This window comes from Papio anubis, chromosome 14 (assembly GCF_008728515.1).
Source record: "Papio anubis isolate 15944 chromosome 14, Panubis1.0, whole genome shotgun sequence".
Lineage (NCBI taxonomy): Eukaryota > Metazoa > Chordata > Mammalia > Primates > Cercopithecidae > Papio > Papio anubis.
Genome location: NC_044989.1, coordinates 106,348,088 through 106,364,588, shown reverse-complemented (window position 1 = coordinate 106,364,588; position 16,501 = coordinate 106,348,088). Strand labels below are relative to the sequence as shown.

Sequence of the window (16,501 nt, the reverse complement as noted above, 5' to 3'; positions counted from 1 at the left end):
CACCGGGGCCGCCTCTGAGCCTACGTGGGAGTCCCAGACCCCTTTCTCCTCCCCTTCTCATTCCTGTGTTCCCCACAGGCCCAGGGGAGGGACCCAGCTGGGAGTGCCTGGGGCCCTGGACAGGCCACTGAGGAAGCGGGGTGTGGTGGCAGGGGGCACACACGCTCCACCTCTGCATTTTACGAGGGGTGCCCACCTGGGTATTAGCTGCAGTGGGACGTTCGCAAGGCCCGAGCAACTGGTGGGCCCAGCAGGGCAGGGCAGTCGTCCCAGGCCTGCGGTGTCGTACCTGTGAACGCCAAGGACAGCGCATCTGAGTGTGGGATGTCGGTGAGGGTGCCAAGCAGGGGTGAGCGACTCTCGGGGGTGCTGCTGTGATGAGTGGGCTCTTCTGCTCCTGACTCCTCCGGCCAGGCCATCGGGAAGACCAGCCCATCATGGCAGTGCGGTCACCAGTTTTCCAAGCTGCTGTGTAAGCTGTGGGCACAGAGCCACCAGCGGGATCTCAGCACCCGTGGTGCTCACTCCGGGAAGAAGGTGACAGGCTTTGGGCCCTGGCTTTACCACTCCCTAGCCTGTGACTTGGGCAAGTAATTTAGCTTTTCCAGGTCTCACTGTTATCATCTGTAGAGTGAGATAATGACACTTTTCTCCCAAGGCCACTATGAGGACTCAAGATGCTCGATGAGTCCCTGCTTGCGGAGGCTTGCTCAGAGTCAGAAGGGCAGGACTGTCCCAGGCGCTGAAGGGAGGATGGGGCTGGGCACGGTGGCTCACGCCTGGAGCTCCAGCACTTTGAGAGGCAGAGGCAGGTGGATAATTTGAGCCCAAGACTTTGAGACCAGCCTGGGCACCATAGTGAGACGCCATCTCTGCAAAAAAGTATAAAAATCAGCCGTGCATGGTGGCATGTGCCTTGTAGTCCCAGCTGCTTGGGAGACTGAAATAGGAGGAGTGCTTGAGCCTGGCAGGTCAAGGCTGCAGTGAGCCATGATCACACCACTGCACTCCAGCCTGGGTGACAGAGTGAGACCCTGTCTCAAAAAAAAAAGCAGATGAGCTCCCAGGATGCTGGCCCTGAGCTGACAGCCATGAAGGGGCCTCCCTCCCTCCCCCACTTCCCAGGGTGCAGTGTGGGTGGGGTGCGGGGGAGCTGGGGAGTCCTCCAGGCTCTGCTGAGCCCCTTCCCCAGTGTGAAGTCCAACCTGTCCTGAAGTCGCACAGGGCCAGACACCTGGGCTGCCGCCTGCCCACTGGAAACCTCCTCCTTGCCTCGGTGGGTTGACAGCTCCGGGCTATTTTCTTCCCCTGAGGATCTGAAAGTTGGAGCTAATTGGTTGGCTCAAAAAAAAAAGAAAAAAAGAAAAAAAAGAAAAAGGGCATGCAAGCACAATTGTGCAGGCTGCGAAGGAGGGAGGCATCCCAGGGCTTCGTCTCCATGGGAACTGCTGGCACAGGCTGGCTCCTCTGGGCTCCAAAAAGGGAAACTTGGCAAAGATTTCGGGCACCTGGCTCCTGAGTGGTTTCTTGGGGGCCAACCAAACGCCCAGGAGCTGCCCGGCCGAGGGACGGGACAGAGCCCCCTCTCTCAGAGATGCCTGGGAGCCCTCGCCCCCATCCCCCACCTCACACCCCAGGAGATCCCATCAGGTCCTCGGCTGCCCTGGACGCGTCCCGGCTTGGGAGCTGGGAGGGGCCCAGCACAGCTGGAGAGCATGAGCAGCTCATGCACTGGGGAGACACCCACACTTCGAGGCCCTAGGATGGGTGAATGGGAGGTAGTCAATGAGGGACAGATGAAAGAGGTGGAAGGACCCTGAGTGTCATCCTGAGGATGTGACCCTGGTGGCTGTCACTGTTTCTGGGTTGTGAGCCCCAGACCAGCACCTCAGGCCAGGACCTCAGGCCAGGACCCTGAGAGAGGACGCTTCGGATGCTGGGAGCAGTGGCTCCCTGCTCTCCTGGGGCCCCTTGGGCTGAGATCATCATAAGGGTGACACCGTCCTGTGTCTGTAGAGTGGCAGGCAGGACGGGGGCAGTGGGAGTGTCCTGACTTGCTCTGGAAAATGCCTCCAGAAATGATCCGTTCCTTTTCCACTTCCACGGTCCCTCCTGGGCACTCTGGGTTCAGCTGCTGCTCCCCCAACTTCTTGGGGCAGAAACTCCTGCCCTGAGCACCCCTCTCCCCAGCCCCAGTTCCCCACACCCCCTACCCCCATTCTTCCTTGGTGACCAGGAAAGGCGAGGAGCAGAGAAAGAGGCAGATGGCAGAGGAGACCCAGAGAGATGCTGGTGACAGGGTAGGGGAGAGGCCAGGAGAGCCAGACAGAGGCTCTCGACAGGCTCTGAGAGGCCGGATTAGAGGCCATGGAGAGAGAGAGAGAGAGAAAGAGAGAGAGAGAGAGAGAGAGAAAGAGAGAGAGAGAGAGGGAGGGAGGGGGGGGGGGGGGAGGCAGAGGGGTGGAGCGATAAAAGCCGGCAGGGAGGAAGGGGTGGGCAGGGGGAGGGCGAGAAGCCGCCGTTGACAATTACGTCTGGGTCCAAGCAAACATGAGGCAGCTGCCAGCCGGCCTGGGCAGTCCTGTCTGCCTCGGCTGTGAAGTGGGGAGACTGGCAACAGTTCCCTTCAGCACCCAGGATGCAGCCGGCTAAGGTAGGCGCTGGGAGAATGGAGTCTTGCTCTAGAGGGGGGTTGTGGGGAGGAATGGGGGGTTCTGGGGGTTGCCCTGGACCAGGAAGCATTTTTCTTTGACCCCTGTCCCCTCTTGTTCCGCTTTCCTTTGGGGAAAGTGAGCTTTAGGGTGTCGTGGCTGGCGTTGGGGTGTCCTGGCTGGGAGGCTGAACTCCTGGGGCTGCCTTGGGATGGGAGAGGTTTTAAGTGTTTGCGAAAGAGAAGCTGGACAGAGGAGGAGCTTGGGGTCAGCCCACGACTCGTCCTGCTCAGTTAGGCCCCTGGGCCAGGTGCCAGCGTGGCTGACACTGAGCCCGGGCCCCACAGCCTTCAGGGTTGGGGGAGGGGTGAGCCTGGGAGGGAGTCACTTCAGCTTGGAAGTTGGTCAGTGGACGCATCTTCTAATCAAGCAATTGAGTAATGAATGAGCGCTCACTTCGTTTCAAAGGGCTCGGAGCCCCTGACAAGGACACCCCCCACCCATTCCCTCTCAGTGGGGCTGTGGGGAGGTCAGAGAGAGAACACGAGGAAAATGCCTGGCACAGAGTTCGGGAAACAGTCAAGCAGGGACTGGTGGGGAGCAGGGCAGGGTGAAGAATTAAAGAAGGAACGAGGGAAGGAGAAATAAGCTGCCTTCCAGCCTCTAGGTGACTCTCGGAAGGTCTGGCCTGCTGCCCTGTGAGCTGCCCACACATTCAGGATCATTCAGGACCAGGTCTGGCTGCTCATAATGGAACGCCCCAAGTAACAGTGGCTGGAACAAGGTTAGCGGGGTCTCTCTCTCATGCAGAAGTCCAGAGGGGCCGTGGAGGGCTGGCTTGGAGGCCGCCTGGTCAGCAGCGTCTCAGGCCTGCTCTGCATCACTGCTGAGGTTACCTTAAGGTGCAACGTGGCTGCTAGAGCTCCAGCCAGCACACGTGGGCTGATACTGACATATGGGCAGGAAGGAGAAAGAAAGAAAGAAAGGGCAGAAGGACCCAGAGAGAATCAGGGTCTTGAGTGTAGGAAAGAAGGGATATGGGGTTGGCACCTCAGTGTCTCTGGCCTGAAGAGATGGCTTCCTGCCTCTTTCACCTGTGAGGACAAGCATCCAAGCATGGGTGGGTGGCTTGGACCACACTGCCCCCAAACTGCAGGCCGCCCTAGATCTGTCTGCTGCATCTTCCAGGGTGCCAAGAGGATCCACTGAGGTGGTGGCATGAAGCCCTTTAAGCATGGCAACACTGCACATGGAAAGTGTGCCTTCTCTCCTGTCACCCCGGCACGGGGGTACACAGTGCAACTGTGCCCACGGGCAGAGATGCATTGCGTGACCCTGCATGACCTCAGAGATGGGAATTTCCAGAGCCAGGCTGCATACAGATGTGCACACAGCCAGCTCTGACCACCAGCAGAGGACAGTCCTCCCCTCCCTTGCCTTTCCTCTGCTGGTCTTAACTGCCAAAGGTCACTCTGGGAGCTTGGCCACTCCTGCCCCTGCCAGACTGGCAGAGGGGGTGGCCTGAGTCCTGCACTTACCTCTGGTTCTTCCCTTGGCCATTGTGGCCCTACACTGCCCTCCACCCTCCCACAACTGGCTCCTGGGCCCCAGTGAATCTCGCTGTCCTTGTGTCTGCTGGTGGCTTTCCTGTGACTGGCCTGGCCAGGGAGGGGAGTGAGACCCACAGCTTCTGGTGCTGGGCCCAGCAGAGACAGTCGTCCTAGGAGAAGCCACCACTAGGTCTCTCATGAAGATCAATGGGAGATGGTGAAAAATAATCTTCGTCTCTTGTGGCAGCAGGGACTGTAATCAGAGCTCAGGCTGGGAGGCGTTCTGACTCCTCAGGGTCATGGTCAGTGGCTGCCCCCCAGTGACGCCCCATGACTGCCCGGCTCCCCAGCCTTCTCCCCACACTCCCCAGCCGTTCACGAATTCTCACCTGGAGGGAGGCGGGGGGCACTGCCACTCCCATTCTAGACGCCGAGGCTCAGAGAAAGGGAACAGCTCCACGACTCCATGAGCTTGATCCCACGAGCTCTTAGGAGAAAGGATTGAAGGACCCGCAGGCTCTGCGGCAGGGGCGCGGTCGCAGTGTTGGGGCTGTGGTGTCTTCACAGCCAGCACGTGCACCAGGAACCCCTTTTGCCTGGCTTCTAGCCTTGTTGCAGGGCGCTGTGCCAGATGGGCCCTAATTTGCTCCCACATTTCAAAAGACCCCAGGCTGCGCTCGGAAGAAAGGGGCTCGCCTCAGCTCTCCAGGAGAGCCCAGGAGAAGGGCAGGGCTGAGGGCCAGGAGCCTTAGGGTGCCAGCGCCCATCCGGGCCATTGTCTCCCGCATTATCTCCCTGGACTCTCGTGCAGCCCACAAGGCAGCTGTTGGTCTCATCCCCACTTCACAGATGGGGAAACAGAGGCCTGCCCCAGACTGCGGGCTACAAAGAGCTGTGGCTGAGATTTGAATCCTGCTCTGTCTTACTCCAGAGCGCAGCAGGTCCCTAGGGCTTGGGCGTTGTGGAAGAAGACGCAGGAGGAGAAGGGCATGCTTTTAACCGGATGCCAGAGGAGGGGCCCATCCCAGCCATGCGCCTGACTCCCTGGGCCGGTGGTCTGTTGTGCCCTCTGAGCCCTCTAGTGAGTGACACAAGCCAGACTCCACCTGGACACATCCCCTGCAGGAGCCACATGACCTGGAGCTGGTTGCCTCCCATTTCTGGGCTGTGGATCCAAAGCTAGGAAGGACAGGGCCCCGGCATTCTAAATTCAGGCTGCCTCGTCTTATCAAGACCTTCTGCGGGAGGCAGAGAACGGCTTTGCTGACTTAGCAGAGGGGGCTCAGAGCCCACCAGCCCTCCCCAGCCCAGCCCTGGGCATCCCAGCGACTTCCAGGAGCAGCCAGCGTGCCCAGCCCTGGGCGTCCCAGCGACTTCCAGGAGCAGCCAGCATGCCCAGCCCTGGGCGTCCCAGCGACTTCCGGGAGCAGCCAGTGTGGCCAGCCCTGGGCGTCCCAGTGACTTCCAGGAGCAGCCAGCGTGGCTTCTGCGGGGAAGAAGGCACTGTCAGTTCCCAGGGTGAAACAGAAGAGGGGAGAGAAGTGAGCACGTCTTCCCGACCTAGTGCCCAGACCTGGGGCAGGCAGGAGCCTGAGAGTTGGGGGAGGGCACAGAGTGGGGCGAGCCCCCCGTGCTGCTCCCTGCCCAGGGCTCCCGGCCCCAGCTGACTGGTGTTGTCCTTGAGCAGGTGCATCTGTCACCTGTGATCAGCTGATGCCCTAGAAGGCCACAGAGCAGCCCTGTGGCAGGGAGAGAAGCAAGGGGACCCGCAGAGTTGGAGAAGGAGCAGCTGAGACGGGAGGGCAGCTGGGGGTGGCACGTCCCACACTAGAGTGGGCCCAGCTTCCCCCTCCGATCTGCTACCTCACCTCTCTGCCCAGCATGCCCTCTCCATCAGTCTGGCTGGGCCTGGGCCAGGCTCAGCCAGGAAAAGCAGCTGGTGGTCTTTTCTGACCTCACCTCCCAGCCTGCCCAACGCCCCTGGCCCTCCCCAACCTTCAGCACGTGGACAGTGGGCAGGTGCCGGGGTAGGCAAGGGGCAAGTCTCCTGCATCCCAGTCCCCTCCTGCCGGTGCCACATGCCCCTGTGCCCAGCTCTGTCGTGGGATCCTCTCTCAAGGTGGGCACTCTGGACAGCCCCACCTCTGCCCCACTGACTCAGGGCAGGGTCCTCCCCTCTCTGGGCCTCAGTCTTCCCATCTGGGTCTGAGAGGTGCTCACAGCGTCTGCCAGGCCCTGTGATGAGCAGTGCAGGGTGGGAGGGCACGGGCCTGGCTCGCTCAAGTCGGGGCCACTGCCAACAGTGTCCCGCATGTGCACACAAATGTCCATGGGTCTTGCACAGAGCCCAGATCCTCACCGTGCGGGACTGAAGGACTCCGGCCAGGAGACCGGCACGGCCAGGAGGTGTCATGGCTGTGCCTTGTTGGTTGTGAGCCCTGACTCTGCACCGGCAGACCTGGCTCAGCCCTGGCTCCGTCACGCACCGGCTGTGTGTCCTCTGACAGGTTACTGAGCTCCTCTGTGCCACTGTATCCTCATTTTCCTGGGGGACGTATGAATATCACAGAACCCCCAGATAAATGTGATCCTTTACCAAGCGGCTTGGCCTGGCCCCTGGCACAGAGCGAGGCCTCCATATGTGGAGGGAATACCTATGCCATCCCTTCTGGCTGTTGGGGAGAGCCTGGGAAGGCCACCAAGAGGCAACGTGGCCACGGGCAACTCAAGCTCTCCCCTGGGTGAACGTGGCCTCCTCACTGCCGGGCAGCACGGGGAGCTTGTCCTTGCCAAGGTGGCAGCCATCAGAGCCGGGGGGACAGCCCGGCTCTCCCACTCTGGTGCTGTGAGAGGGCTGGCTGGGGCGCAGTGCTGTGTGTGCGTGTGTGTGCACATGTGCGTGTCTGCATCGTCACGGACTCATGACGACCGTGGCTCCCCCGACAAGGCAAGCCGCCTGGCCCATGTCTGTCTGTGCCCAGCGGTGGGTGGAGAATCCAGGCTCTCCAAAGCTTCCCGATTCCATACCCCGGGGCCTGCACGACACAACGCCCACCACTGCTTCCTGCCATCTGTCCCGAGGGATGGAAATAGAGCCAGCGAAGCAAGCAGTGCCGGGTGGGCCAGTCCACACTGCAGCAGCTGTGGACAGGGTGGGGGTGGGAAGCCCCACGTCTGAGCAGCCTGGATGTCCCCTGCTGGCCCCGGCCTCGGGGAAGCCCTCCCAGAGAGGAAGGGGGTGAGAACAGAGAGACCCCCTTCGTCTTCCAGGCAAGGCCAAGAATTTTCTATTTGGAGGGACAGACACTCTAAACAAATTCTCCAAGCGGCATTTTCAGATCTTCCGAGGAGCTTTATAAGAACGGAGTAGCCCAGGCCTCTCTGCCTCAGACAATCCAGCCCCTGGGCAGGCGGATCGTGGGAGCCTCCTCGCGTGATTCTGGTGTGCGGCAGCTGAGACTGGCAGGTTGAGCTTCCCTGCCAGGCATGCCAGGCTGCGGGCTCGGACAGCCAGACCCTCCCTGGGATCGGAAGGTCGAGGAATACTGACCCTCCCCCGCTGGGGGCTTTGTCACCTCGCCTTCCCCTTAACCCTGTGAGGGCATATTGTCACCCCCATTTTGCAGATGAGGAAACTGAGGCTCGGAGCTTTCAGATTCTCTATCAGGGTCACCAAGCTGGGAAGCAAGAGTGTGGGATTCACATAACTGGTTGGCCACAGATCCCTCCCACTGTCCTTGCTGCTGGACATCACATCCACCTGCCTTCGATCTCCTACCCTGCCCCCCCCAGCTGTGCCCTCTGAGTCCACACCCTGGTGGCACATGCAAAGCCACTCACTTCTGTTTTGCATCCGTTAAGTCTGCAGACATCTGGGAGGAGTCAGCGATGTATGTGCTCCTAGAACGCCACCTCTGGGGAACGGAGCCTGGACACTTTAGCGCAGGTTTCCCAGGACCCTGCCTGGCCTCTGGCCGTGCACCCCCACTTCTCACAGGCCGCCATGTGCCCCCGCTCACCTCTGCCACGTCTGCTCTGGATGGCTCTCTGGGAGTTTCTCCGGAGCACAGTTGATAAGAACCACGGAGACTGAACTGGCAGCTCAAGGGTTTCACCTTGGCACGCCCCTGACAGTCTGACTGCATTTTCTCAGTCCGATGGGCCTCCACAGGACAAAGCTGTGCCATGCTGGGCATCGGGCAGGGAGTGGGATGCTGCCCCATGGGCCACCTGGCCTCTCAGGGGACCTACAGCGTAGGGAGCCACGAGGCAGAAGGTCCGGTCCAGGTCCTGGAGGTTTGTTCCAAGTGCACAGCCTCTGTCTGTGGTGTGGAGACTCTGGGGTGATGGTGTGGTGTTTGCAGCAGAGACTGGACCGTGTTCTGGGGGAGAGGAAGGCATGGGGGGCAGCCCTGCCTCCTACGTCCCCCACAGTGACACTTTTCTCAGGCACTGGGGAGCCACCGCCCCTCCCTCACTGCCCACATCTAGAGTAGGTCCTGCCTGCATAATATCCCCAGAACCCAGCCATGACCTCCGCCTGGCTCAGCCTTCCCCCACTCTCCTGGGCCTGGGCACCCATCGCCTCCCCCAGGTGGCCCCTGCCTCATCCACCCCCCAACCTGACCTGCACATTCCACCAGGCCACCCTTCTGAGGCAGCTCCGACTCCAGCTGCACTTGGGTGGCAGAGAACAGCTGCCACAGCTGTGCCCTGCCAGGAGGATGCTGCCCCAAGCCAGCTGGCTGGCAGGTCTGAGAACCATCCAGACCGGTGCTGTCCAACAGAGACGTGATGCAAGCCACAGATGTCACTTCAAATGTGCCTGTAGGCACAGTAAAGAAAGAAGAAAAAGTTAAATTATTTTAACCATATGTTTTATTAAACCCAGTGTCAATGATTATCACTTCAACCTGCCATCGATAGAAAGCATTTTTAATGCGCTATTTGATAGTCTAGTAAGTAAACATTTGGAGCCCGGTGTGTGTTTACATGGAGGGCACGTCTCAGTGTGGACCAGCCACGTGTCAGTCTCAGCAGCCTGTGTGGCGAGAGGCCGCCGTCACTCAGACCTGGGGGGTCGCCTGGCTGAGTCGAGCAGGCCCTCAGCCTCAGCCACAGAGAGAAACACACGCTTCCTGCCTTTACTGTTTTGCTGTATCTGTTGTGACCTGTGCTATTGTTTCTTACCATTTTTCTTTAAATTAACTCGTGCGTTGAATTTTAGTGAATCCATTTAAAAGGGAGTCTTTAAATCAGTACTGTGAGTGGGAAGCCGGGAGTAGGAGTGGAAGGCAACCACCACGTTGCCGTGAAATAAGGCGGCAGCGACAAACTCCCACCCACGGTCTGTGGCCTGTTGAGGCTCTGAGCTGAGGCCGTGCCCTCCCTTTGTAAAAGGGATGGCAGGGGGGAGCTGGAGAGTGCGATGGCCCGGAGTCTAAGTCATCTCCTGCACCTTGTAGGTGCAGCTCCCCAGGGCCGGAGACCTCAGGCCAAAGCCCCCAGGACGCAGCTGACTTGGAACAGGTTGGGTTTACCCCTGTTGAATAACAGGAGAACACGTACCCCAGGGACCCTGGCAAGCTGTGTGAGAGGGGGTGAGCTAGAACCCACTGCAGGATTTGGGGCTCGGTTGGATGCGTTGGGTAATTTTGAGGTTCTAAGGAACCTCAAAAAGTTGGTGTGACCATTAAATAAGATAACCCCTCCAAACAACTAACTCAGCACCAGCACGCAGCAGGGGCATCACCCACGCCATCCCTTTTCCATCCCTCCCTGGCTCTGCACAGGCCAGGAGGACTTAGAAGGAAGTTGAGGCCTGGTCCTGGCCTGCCTGGCTGGACAGGAGCCACAAATCTCGGCCCCCAGGTGACTGGCAGAGAATGGCCTGCCTGGCCCCCCAGCAGCCTCTACCCTTGAGGGAACCTTGTGACCTTGGAGAAGGCTGCAGGTCCCCAGCGCCAGCCTAGGGCTGTTTCTGGGACACAGCCCTGAGTGCCCACACTGCCAAGTGTGCCACCAGGGGCTCTGCCTGAACCCAGCGCCCGGATCTTCTGGCTTCACTGGTCTCTGCCACTCAACCCTGGCCATCCCCTGAAGCTGGTGGACGATGACAGTTCTGTCGCCCATTAAAATGAGGCCGGCACCGAGCAGGAGTGGGAGGGGAGAGTCCCGGGTGAATTAGGAAGAGCACAGGGGACTTTTGATCATTCGTGAATATTTATTCAGGGCCTCGTGCATGCTTGTGTTTTTAACGCCCTCTTTTTGGGTGCGTGAGAGTGTTTTTTGATGGAAATCTTTACTGAGCTCATTGTAGATTCATGTGCAGTTGTAGGAGCTCACACAGAGGGCCCATGTACCCTTTACCCGGTTTCCCCAAAGACAGCACATTGCAAAACTACAACACAATAGCACAACCGGAGTGTCCGCAATGATGCAAACCACCAGCCCTATCCGATTTCCCAGTTCACACGCGCTCATTCCCGTGTGCATTTTCGCCACAATTTCATCACTTCTGTAGGTTCAGGCACCCAACAGCACCACCAAGATGCAAAACAGCTCCGTCCCCACAAGGTCCCTCCTGCCGCCCTGTGAGAGCCACACCCCTCCCCTCCTGCCACCTCCCCCCATCCTTAACCCCTGGCCCTCTCCTCTGTTCTCCATTTCTGACACTTGGTCGTTTTACAATGTTATATAAATAGAATCACACAGAATGTGACCTTTTGGGTTGGCTTTTTCATTCAGCGTCATTCTCCGGAGGCTCACGCAGGTGTGGTGTGCGCCAACGGTTTGTTTGTTTGACTTGTTCAGGATTCCGTGGTACGGACGCACTGCAGTTTTGTAATCATTCGCCCATCGAAGGGCATTGGGATGCCTCCAGTTTGGGGCCATGCCAAGTTAAGCTGCCATGAGCATTTGTGTACAGGTTTTCACTGGAACATAACTTTTCATTTCTCTAGGAGAAACGCCCGAGAGTACTGTGGCTGTGCTCTGTGGTAGCGCATGTCTGGTTTTTATAGGAAGCTGCCAAACTGTTTTCCAGAGTGGCTAAGGCGTTTTCCCTTTCCACCAGCAATGCAGGGGAGATTCCGTTTCTCCACATCCTCACCAGCGTTCAGTTGTCATTATCTTTGGTTCTAGCTGTTCGGACAGGCGCATGGTGGTGTCTCACGGCGGTCCTCCTCTGCGTTGCCAGAATGGCTGATGACGGTAACATCTCCTCCGCCGCCTTTGCCATCGGCACGTCCTCTCTGGTGAAACGTCTGTGCATGTCTTTCGCACTTTCTAACCTGACGTCTGCTCTTTGACTGCTGAGTTTTGGGAGTGAGGATCTCTTGGGTGCCAGGCTGTGTCACGAGGAAAAGCAGGTCACGTGAGCATCAGGTGTCACTCTCGCAGAGCTGACGCGCTAAAGGGGAGAGACAGAAAATGCACCAGAAAACACAATAGTAGGATTGGTTCACAGTTCACCAGGGCTGGGTGCTGTGAAGAAGGGCTGAGATGGAGGCACACGCGGGAGGGTGGCCTAGGTAGTCAGGCAGGGGCTCTCCCTGAGTGAGGCCTTGAACGCCCAGGGCAGAAGCGTCCAATGCTGGGAGCAGCAGGTGCCAAGGCGGTGGTGCGGGAGCAGACTTGTAGGGGCACGGTGGGGCTGTCAGGGCCTGGCAGGGAGGCTCTGGGGCTGCCAGCAGGGTTGAGGCATCTAATTCATGTTCCATCTCATCACTGCCCCAGCTTCTCTCCCAGCACCAAGGCACTGTGGGGTGAGGGGCCATGGGGCCGCCTCTGAGGACACCCTCCTTCCGTGCTGTGAGCCTCCCAAGCCAGCCAGAGGGTGCCTGTGCTGCTATTTAACATTCCCTGACAGCTCAGTCAGACCCTCTTCCAGGCAGACAAGTGTCAAATATTCATGAGGATGACCCGGTCACTCTCCCTCCTCCAGCCTCCCCGACAGCCTGATGGGCCCCAGCGCTTCCCAAGCTCCGCTGCTGGGGTCTCCCTGCCCTCCCTGCCCCCTTCTCCTCAGAACCCACCGCCAGCCTCACACGGGGGTGGCCGTCCCGGGCCCGCCTCACACGGGGGATGGCCATCATGGGCCCGCCTCACACAGGGAGGTGGCCATCACGGGCCTGCCTTATGGGGTTCCCAGGTGGGATTCTGGCCCCTCAGCCAGATGGAGGAGCCTGGCCTGGAACCCCCGCCCACTACTCCACCCAGACTCTCTCCACGGGGGCCCCCTCACCCAGGAGGGCGTCACAGCACTCCCCAACGGTACTCTTGGAAGGCTGCTGATGTGCCGAAGGGGCTTCAGAACACATCCAGCTCCAGAGAGCGCCCCAGGGACCCAGGCCGAGAAACAGTGTCAGCAGCAAAGCCCGTGGTCAAGCCCCTGTGAACACTGGAATCAGAAGACGATACGTATAGCGTGGGCACGGCACGTCCCAAACTCAGGGAATTCGTTTCCTCATCTGCAAAATGGGGATCGTGTTACCAACCATAGGGGGTTGTAGTGACAAGATTCCTTTCAGCTCAGCGTCGACATCCACTTGGGAGGTGCTTGGCCTGCCCTTTGGGCTCAGCCAGACTTCCTGGGAGGACAGAGCCCTGTGAGCTAGAACCCAGGACACCCATGGGTTCTCCCGCAGGGCCTGGCCTGGGGCTTCAAGACAGAATCCCTGTGACTAACCCTGGGCCCCAAGAAGCAGCCTTGCCCACCAAGCCAGTGCTGTTCTGAGATGGGCGGCAGACAGGGCTGGGGGTCTCAGTGAAGAGCTCCTGCCAGGGGCTCCCCGGCTGCCTCAGTTTCTTCTGATGTCCTCTGCTCAGCCGCCGTGCAGAGCCTGCGGCAAAGAATTTGTGATGTAATAAAGCGCCCGCTGCTGCTCTCTCCCCTACTCCCCTCCTTAACCCAAATAAAGACTCCTGAGTAAGATCCTGAATAATGGAGAAGCTGCGTCTCTGACCCAGCCTGACAGGACGTGTGTGTGTATATGTATGTGTGTGCACGTGCGCATACGAGCATGTGTACGTGTGTGTGATATGCATGTGTGCTTGTGTGTGCGTGTGTGCATACGAGCATGTGTACGTGTGTGCATATGTATGTGTGCATGTGTGTGCACACACGTGCATATGAGCATGTGTATACCTGTGCGTGCATAGCATGTGCATGTAGGGAGCTTCCCTCAGCACCCCAGGCACCCGTCCACTCCCAGCTCTCCCCCTCTTTCTGCTCCATCAGCATGGCCAGTGCCTCTTCTTGCTGCAGCTCTGGGCACCACTGAGCCCCCTCGTTGCTTGGTGAGCCTTGGAGAAGGGGAGGGACGTACAGGGGTTGTTGCCAAGGGTGTGTCGGAGGAAGGGTGGATGGTGACTGTGAGCTGGAGGACTGGTAGTTGGGACCTAGCTGAGGAAGGCCCAAAAGCCAGGATAAGGGAACTGGACATCTCCCGGCCTAGGGGACCACTTCACTAAACTGAATAGTGGGCCGGCTGCCCATCCCAAAAGTGGATGGGCCTCAGGGGACCATGAGCCAGTGAAGTACCCGGAGAATCCTCCCTCAACTGGAGCCTGCAGTGTGCGGAGACCCGTGGGGGTCCCAGGCCCGTGCCTCAGGAGAGGGGCCAGACTTTGCAGCAGCAGCAGAGCCCCTGGGCTCTGTGTGGACGGGCACGGCCAGGGCCGGTGTCCAGCGCTGCTCTCTGATCTCGCCTGCTTTCCGGGACTGGCTCTCTGTGCTTCCCTGCAGGCTGTGACTGGCCCGGGCTCCCTGCTGCCAATTCTCCCAGTTCATACCAGCCGGAGTCAGTCTCTGGCCCTCGCACCTGAGAGTCCAGCTAGCACAGGGCTGTCTTGCGGGACTGCGTCTCTCTAAGCTGCTTGACAACCCCGCCCATCTGTTATTTACTTTGAACAACCAAATACTTTTCAGGACTGTGCAAAAGTAGCACACACGAGACCCTGTGATCTGGGAAGGGCACGGCCAACCCACCCCCGAGTGACCCTCTTCACTGGCCAATGAGTCCAACCGCTCAGAGCTCATGTGCATGTGGGGTGGCGCCAGTGCCACAGCTGGAGCTCAGGCAGTGCGTCACGGACAGAATGGGCATGAGGGCCGTTGGTGGGCTGTGGTCCAATTGGCCAGGCCACTTCTGTCCCCCTGCCACCCCGAGCAGGAGGGGACAGCCAAAGGCAGCAAACTAGACCCAGCAGGTGCACAGAGGTGTGGCCAGTGGCAGCCAGCCTGCCATGCACCTCCTTCCTCCGGTCCTCACGGGCCAGCCGCCGGCATGGGAGCTGAGCATGGTGGGCAGTTCAGATGTCAGGACTGGGGGGCCTGAAATACGTGGTAGGAAAGTAAATCTTGCCGCCCTGGGGCCTCCACCATGACCCCAGGCCGTTCTTTTCCTATCCACACTGACTCAGGCTCATGGCCCACTGCCTTTTTTTTTTTTTTTTTGAGACAGAGTCTGGCTCTGTTGGCCAGGCAGGAATGCAGTGGCACAAGCTCAGCTCACTGCAACTTCCATCTCCCGGGTTCAAACAATTCTCTGCCTCAGCCTCCTGAGTAGCTGGGATTACAGGTGCACGCCACCACATCTGGCTAATTCTTGTATTTTTAGTAGAGACAGTGTTTCATCATGCTGGCTAGGCTGGTCTGGAGCTCCTGATCTCAGGTGATCCACCCACCTCGGCCTCCTAAAGTGCTAGGATTACAGGCATGAACCACCGCACCGGCTGGTCCACAGCCTCTTAATGACCACCCACGGCTCGCTCCTCCCAACACTCTCCCGTCCATAGCTGGAGCCGTTTCTTCAGATCCCTGCCAGCCTCAGTGGTGGGCTCCATCAGCGCAGCCCTCCTGGGGTCACCACCCAGCCTTTCATTCACTCTCAGCTTGCCTCAACACGAAAACTCAGGCAGAGCAGTGGCCCTGCTTGGGGAGTGAGGGAGCTGGACCTGGCTGTGTGACCCTGTACAGATCCACTTGCCTCTCTGGTCTTCAGGCAGGTGAGGGATTGGGACCATGATTTCTAAAGGCCGCCCAGCTCTGGCAACCTGGCCTGTGCCAAGGGGGAACCCAATGAGCAAGTCTGGGATCGCTGCTGACAACCCCTCCCTGCACCCTTGTCCTCCCCGCTTCCAGGGGTCCCGTCTTACACCACAGCCAGGTTGTAGAGTGAGAGGAACCTGCCCGCACTAGGCGTGCAGCCCTGGAAGGAGAACCCTTGGTGGTGTTCAAGCCTCACCTAGGATATCAGGGCAGCTGGGGACCCTCCAGGGGTCCTCCTTCTGAGCTGGGGCTCAGGGCTGCTCTGCCTGTTCCTACTGCAGGAGGTGACAAAGGCATCGGACGGCAGCCTCCTGGGGGACCTCGGGCACACGCCACTTAGCAAGAAGGAGGGTGTCAAGTGGCAGAGGCCAAGGCTCAGCCGCCAGGCTTTGATGCGATGCTGCCTGGTCAAGTGGATCCTGTCCAGCACAGCCCCACAGGGTTCAGGTAGGGCCAGGATGGGCTGTGGTCAAGGGTGGGAGTGGGGAGATCTGTTCTGAGCACTGTCCTTTCTGAGGGCTCAGAGGCCAGCCTGGGACCCCAGCCTGGGCCACATCACCCCTGTCTCTATCGAAGGTGTGTTTTCATTCACTCACACCCTTCCCCATTCACTGAGTGCCTGCTTCACACAGGCCACTGAGCTCCCGGTGGGACCCACAGAGCATGGGTGCAGAGAGCTGCGACCACACTGGGGTTTTCCAGTTGGCTAGGAAGACAGAGCCAGGCTGCAGAGTCCGACACACCAGGCTCCACCCTGCCCACTGCTCCCGCCCTGAGTAAGCCGGGGCACCTCCTTCATCCTTTCTAAGCCCTCCGTGAGAAGGCAGGCTGGAACCTGTCCACAGGGCACATTTGAAGAAGGGAAATAATGTGTGCAGTGCCTGGTGATCAGGAGGCCCCGCCCTCAGCCCCTCCTTGGTCCTGTCCAGTGCACTCCAAGGATTGGTGCTGGCTCTTCGTCTTGGCCTGCGTTCTGGTGTGTTAACGAGAGAACTGGCAGGAACCACTGCCCTGGGCTCACTGTGGGTGATATTTGGTGCTTGCCGGGTGTGACAGGGCCACGATCTCACACACACACGCAGACACCTCCCACTCACACCTGTGCACACACGCTGGTGCCTCTACCACACATGAGCTTGCACACTCACCACGCACACATAGGTAGGCATACCATACACACTTGCATACTCACATACACACACACCACATGCAGGCACACACACGCACCACGCACACTCATGCAGGCA

General features: G+C 59.2%; 1 protein-coding gene across 1 annotated transcript in view; it reads left to right on the top strand.

Moving 5' to 3' along the window:
- The first annotated feature begins 2,512 nt into the window (after positions 1-2,512).
- The window catches only part of KCNIP3 (potassium voltage-gated channel interacting protein 3), a 90,387-nt gene continuing 76,398 nt past the window's right edge, over positions 2,513-16,501 (top strand). Inside the window, exons 1-3 of the mRNA XM_031655489.1 lie at positions 2,513-2,653; positions 11,345-11,413; positions 15,536-15,701. Of these exons, the coding sequence (XP_031511349.1) occupies positions 2,639-2,653; positions 11,345-11,413; positions 15,536-15,701 (250 nt within the window). The 5' untranslated portion in view covers positions 2,513-2,638. The remainder of the gene's footprint in view (positions 2,654-11,344; positions 11,414-15,535; positions 15,702-16,501) is intronic.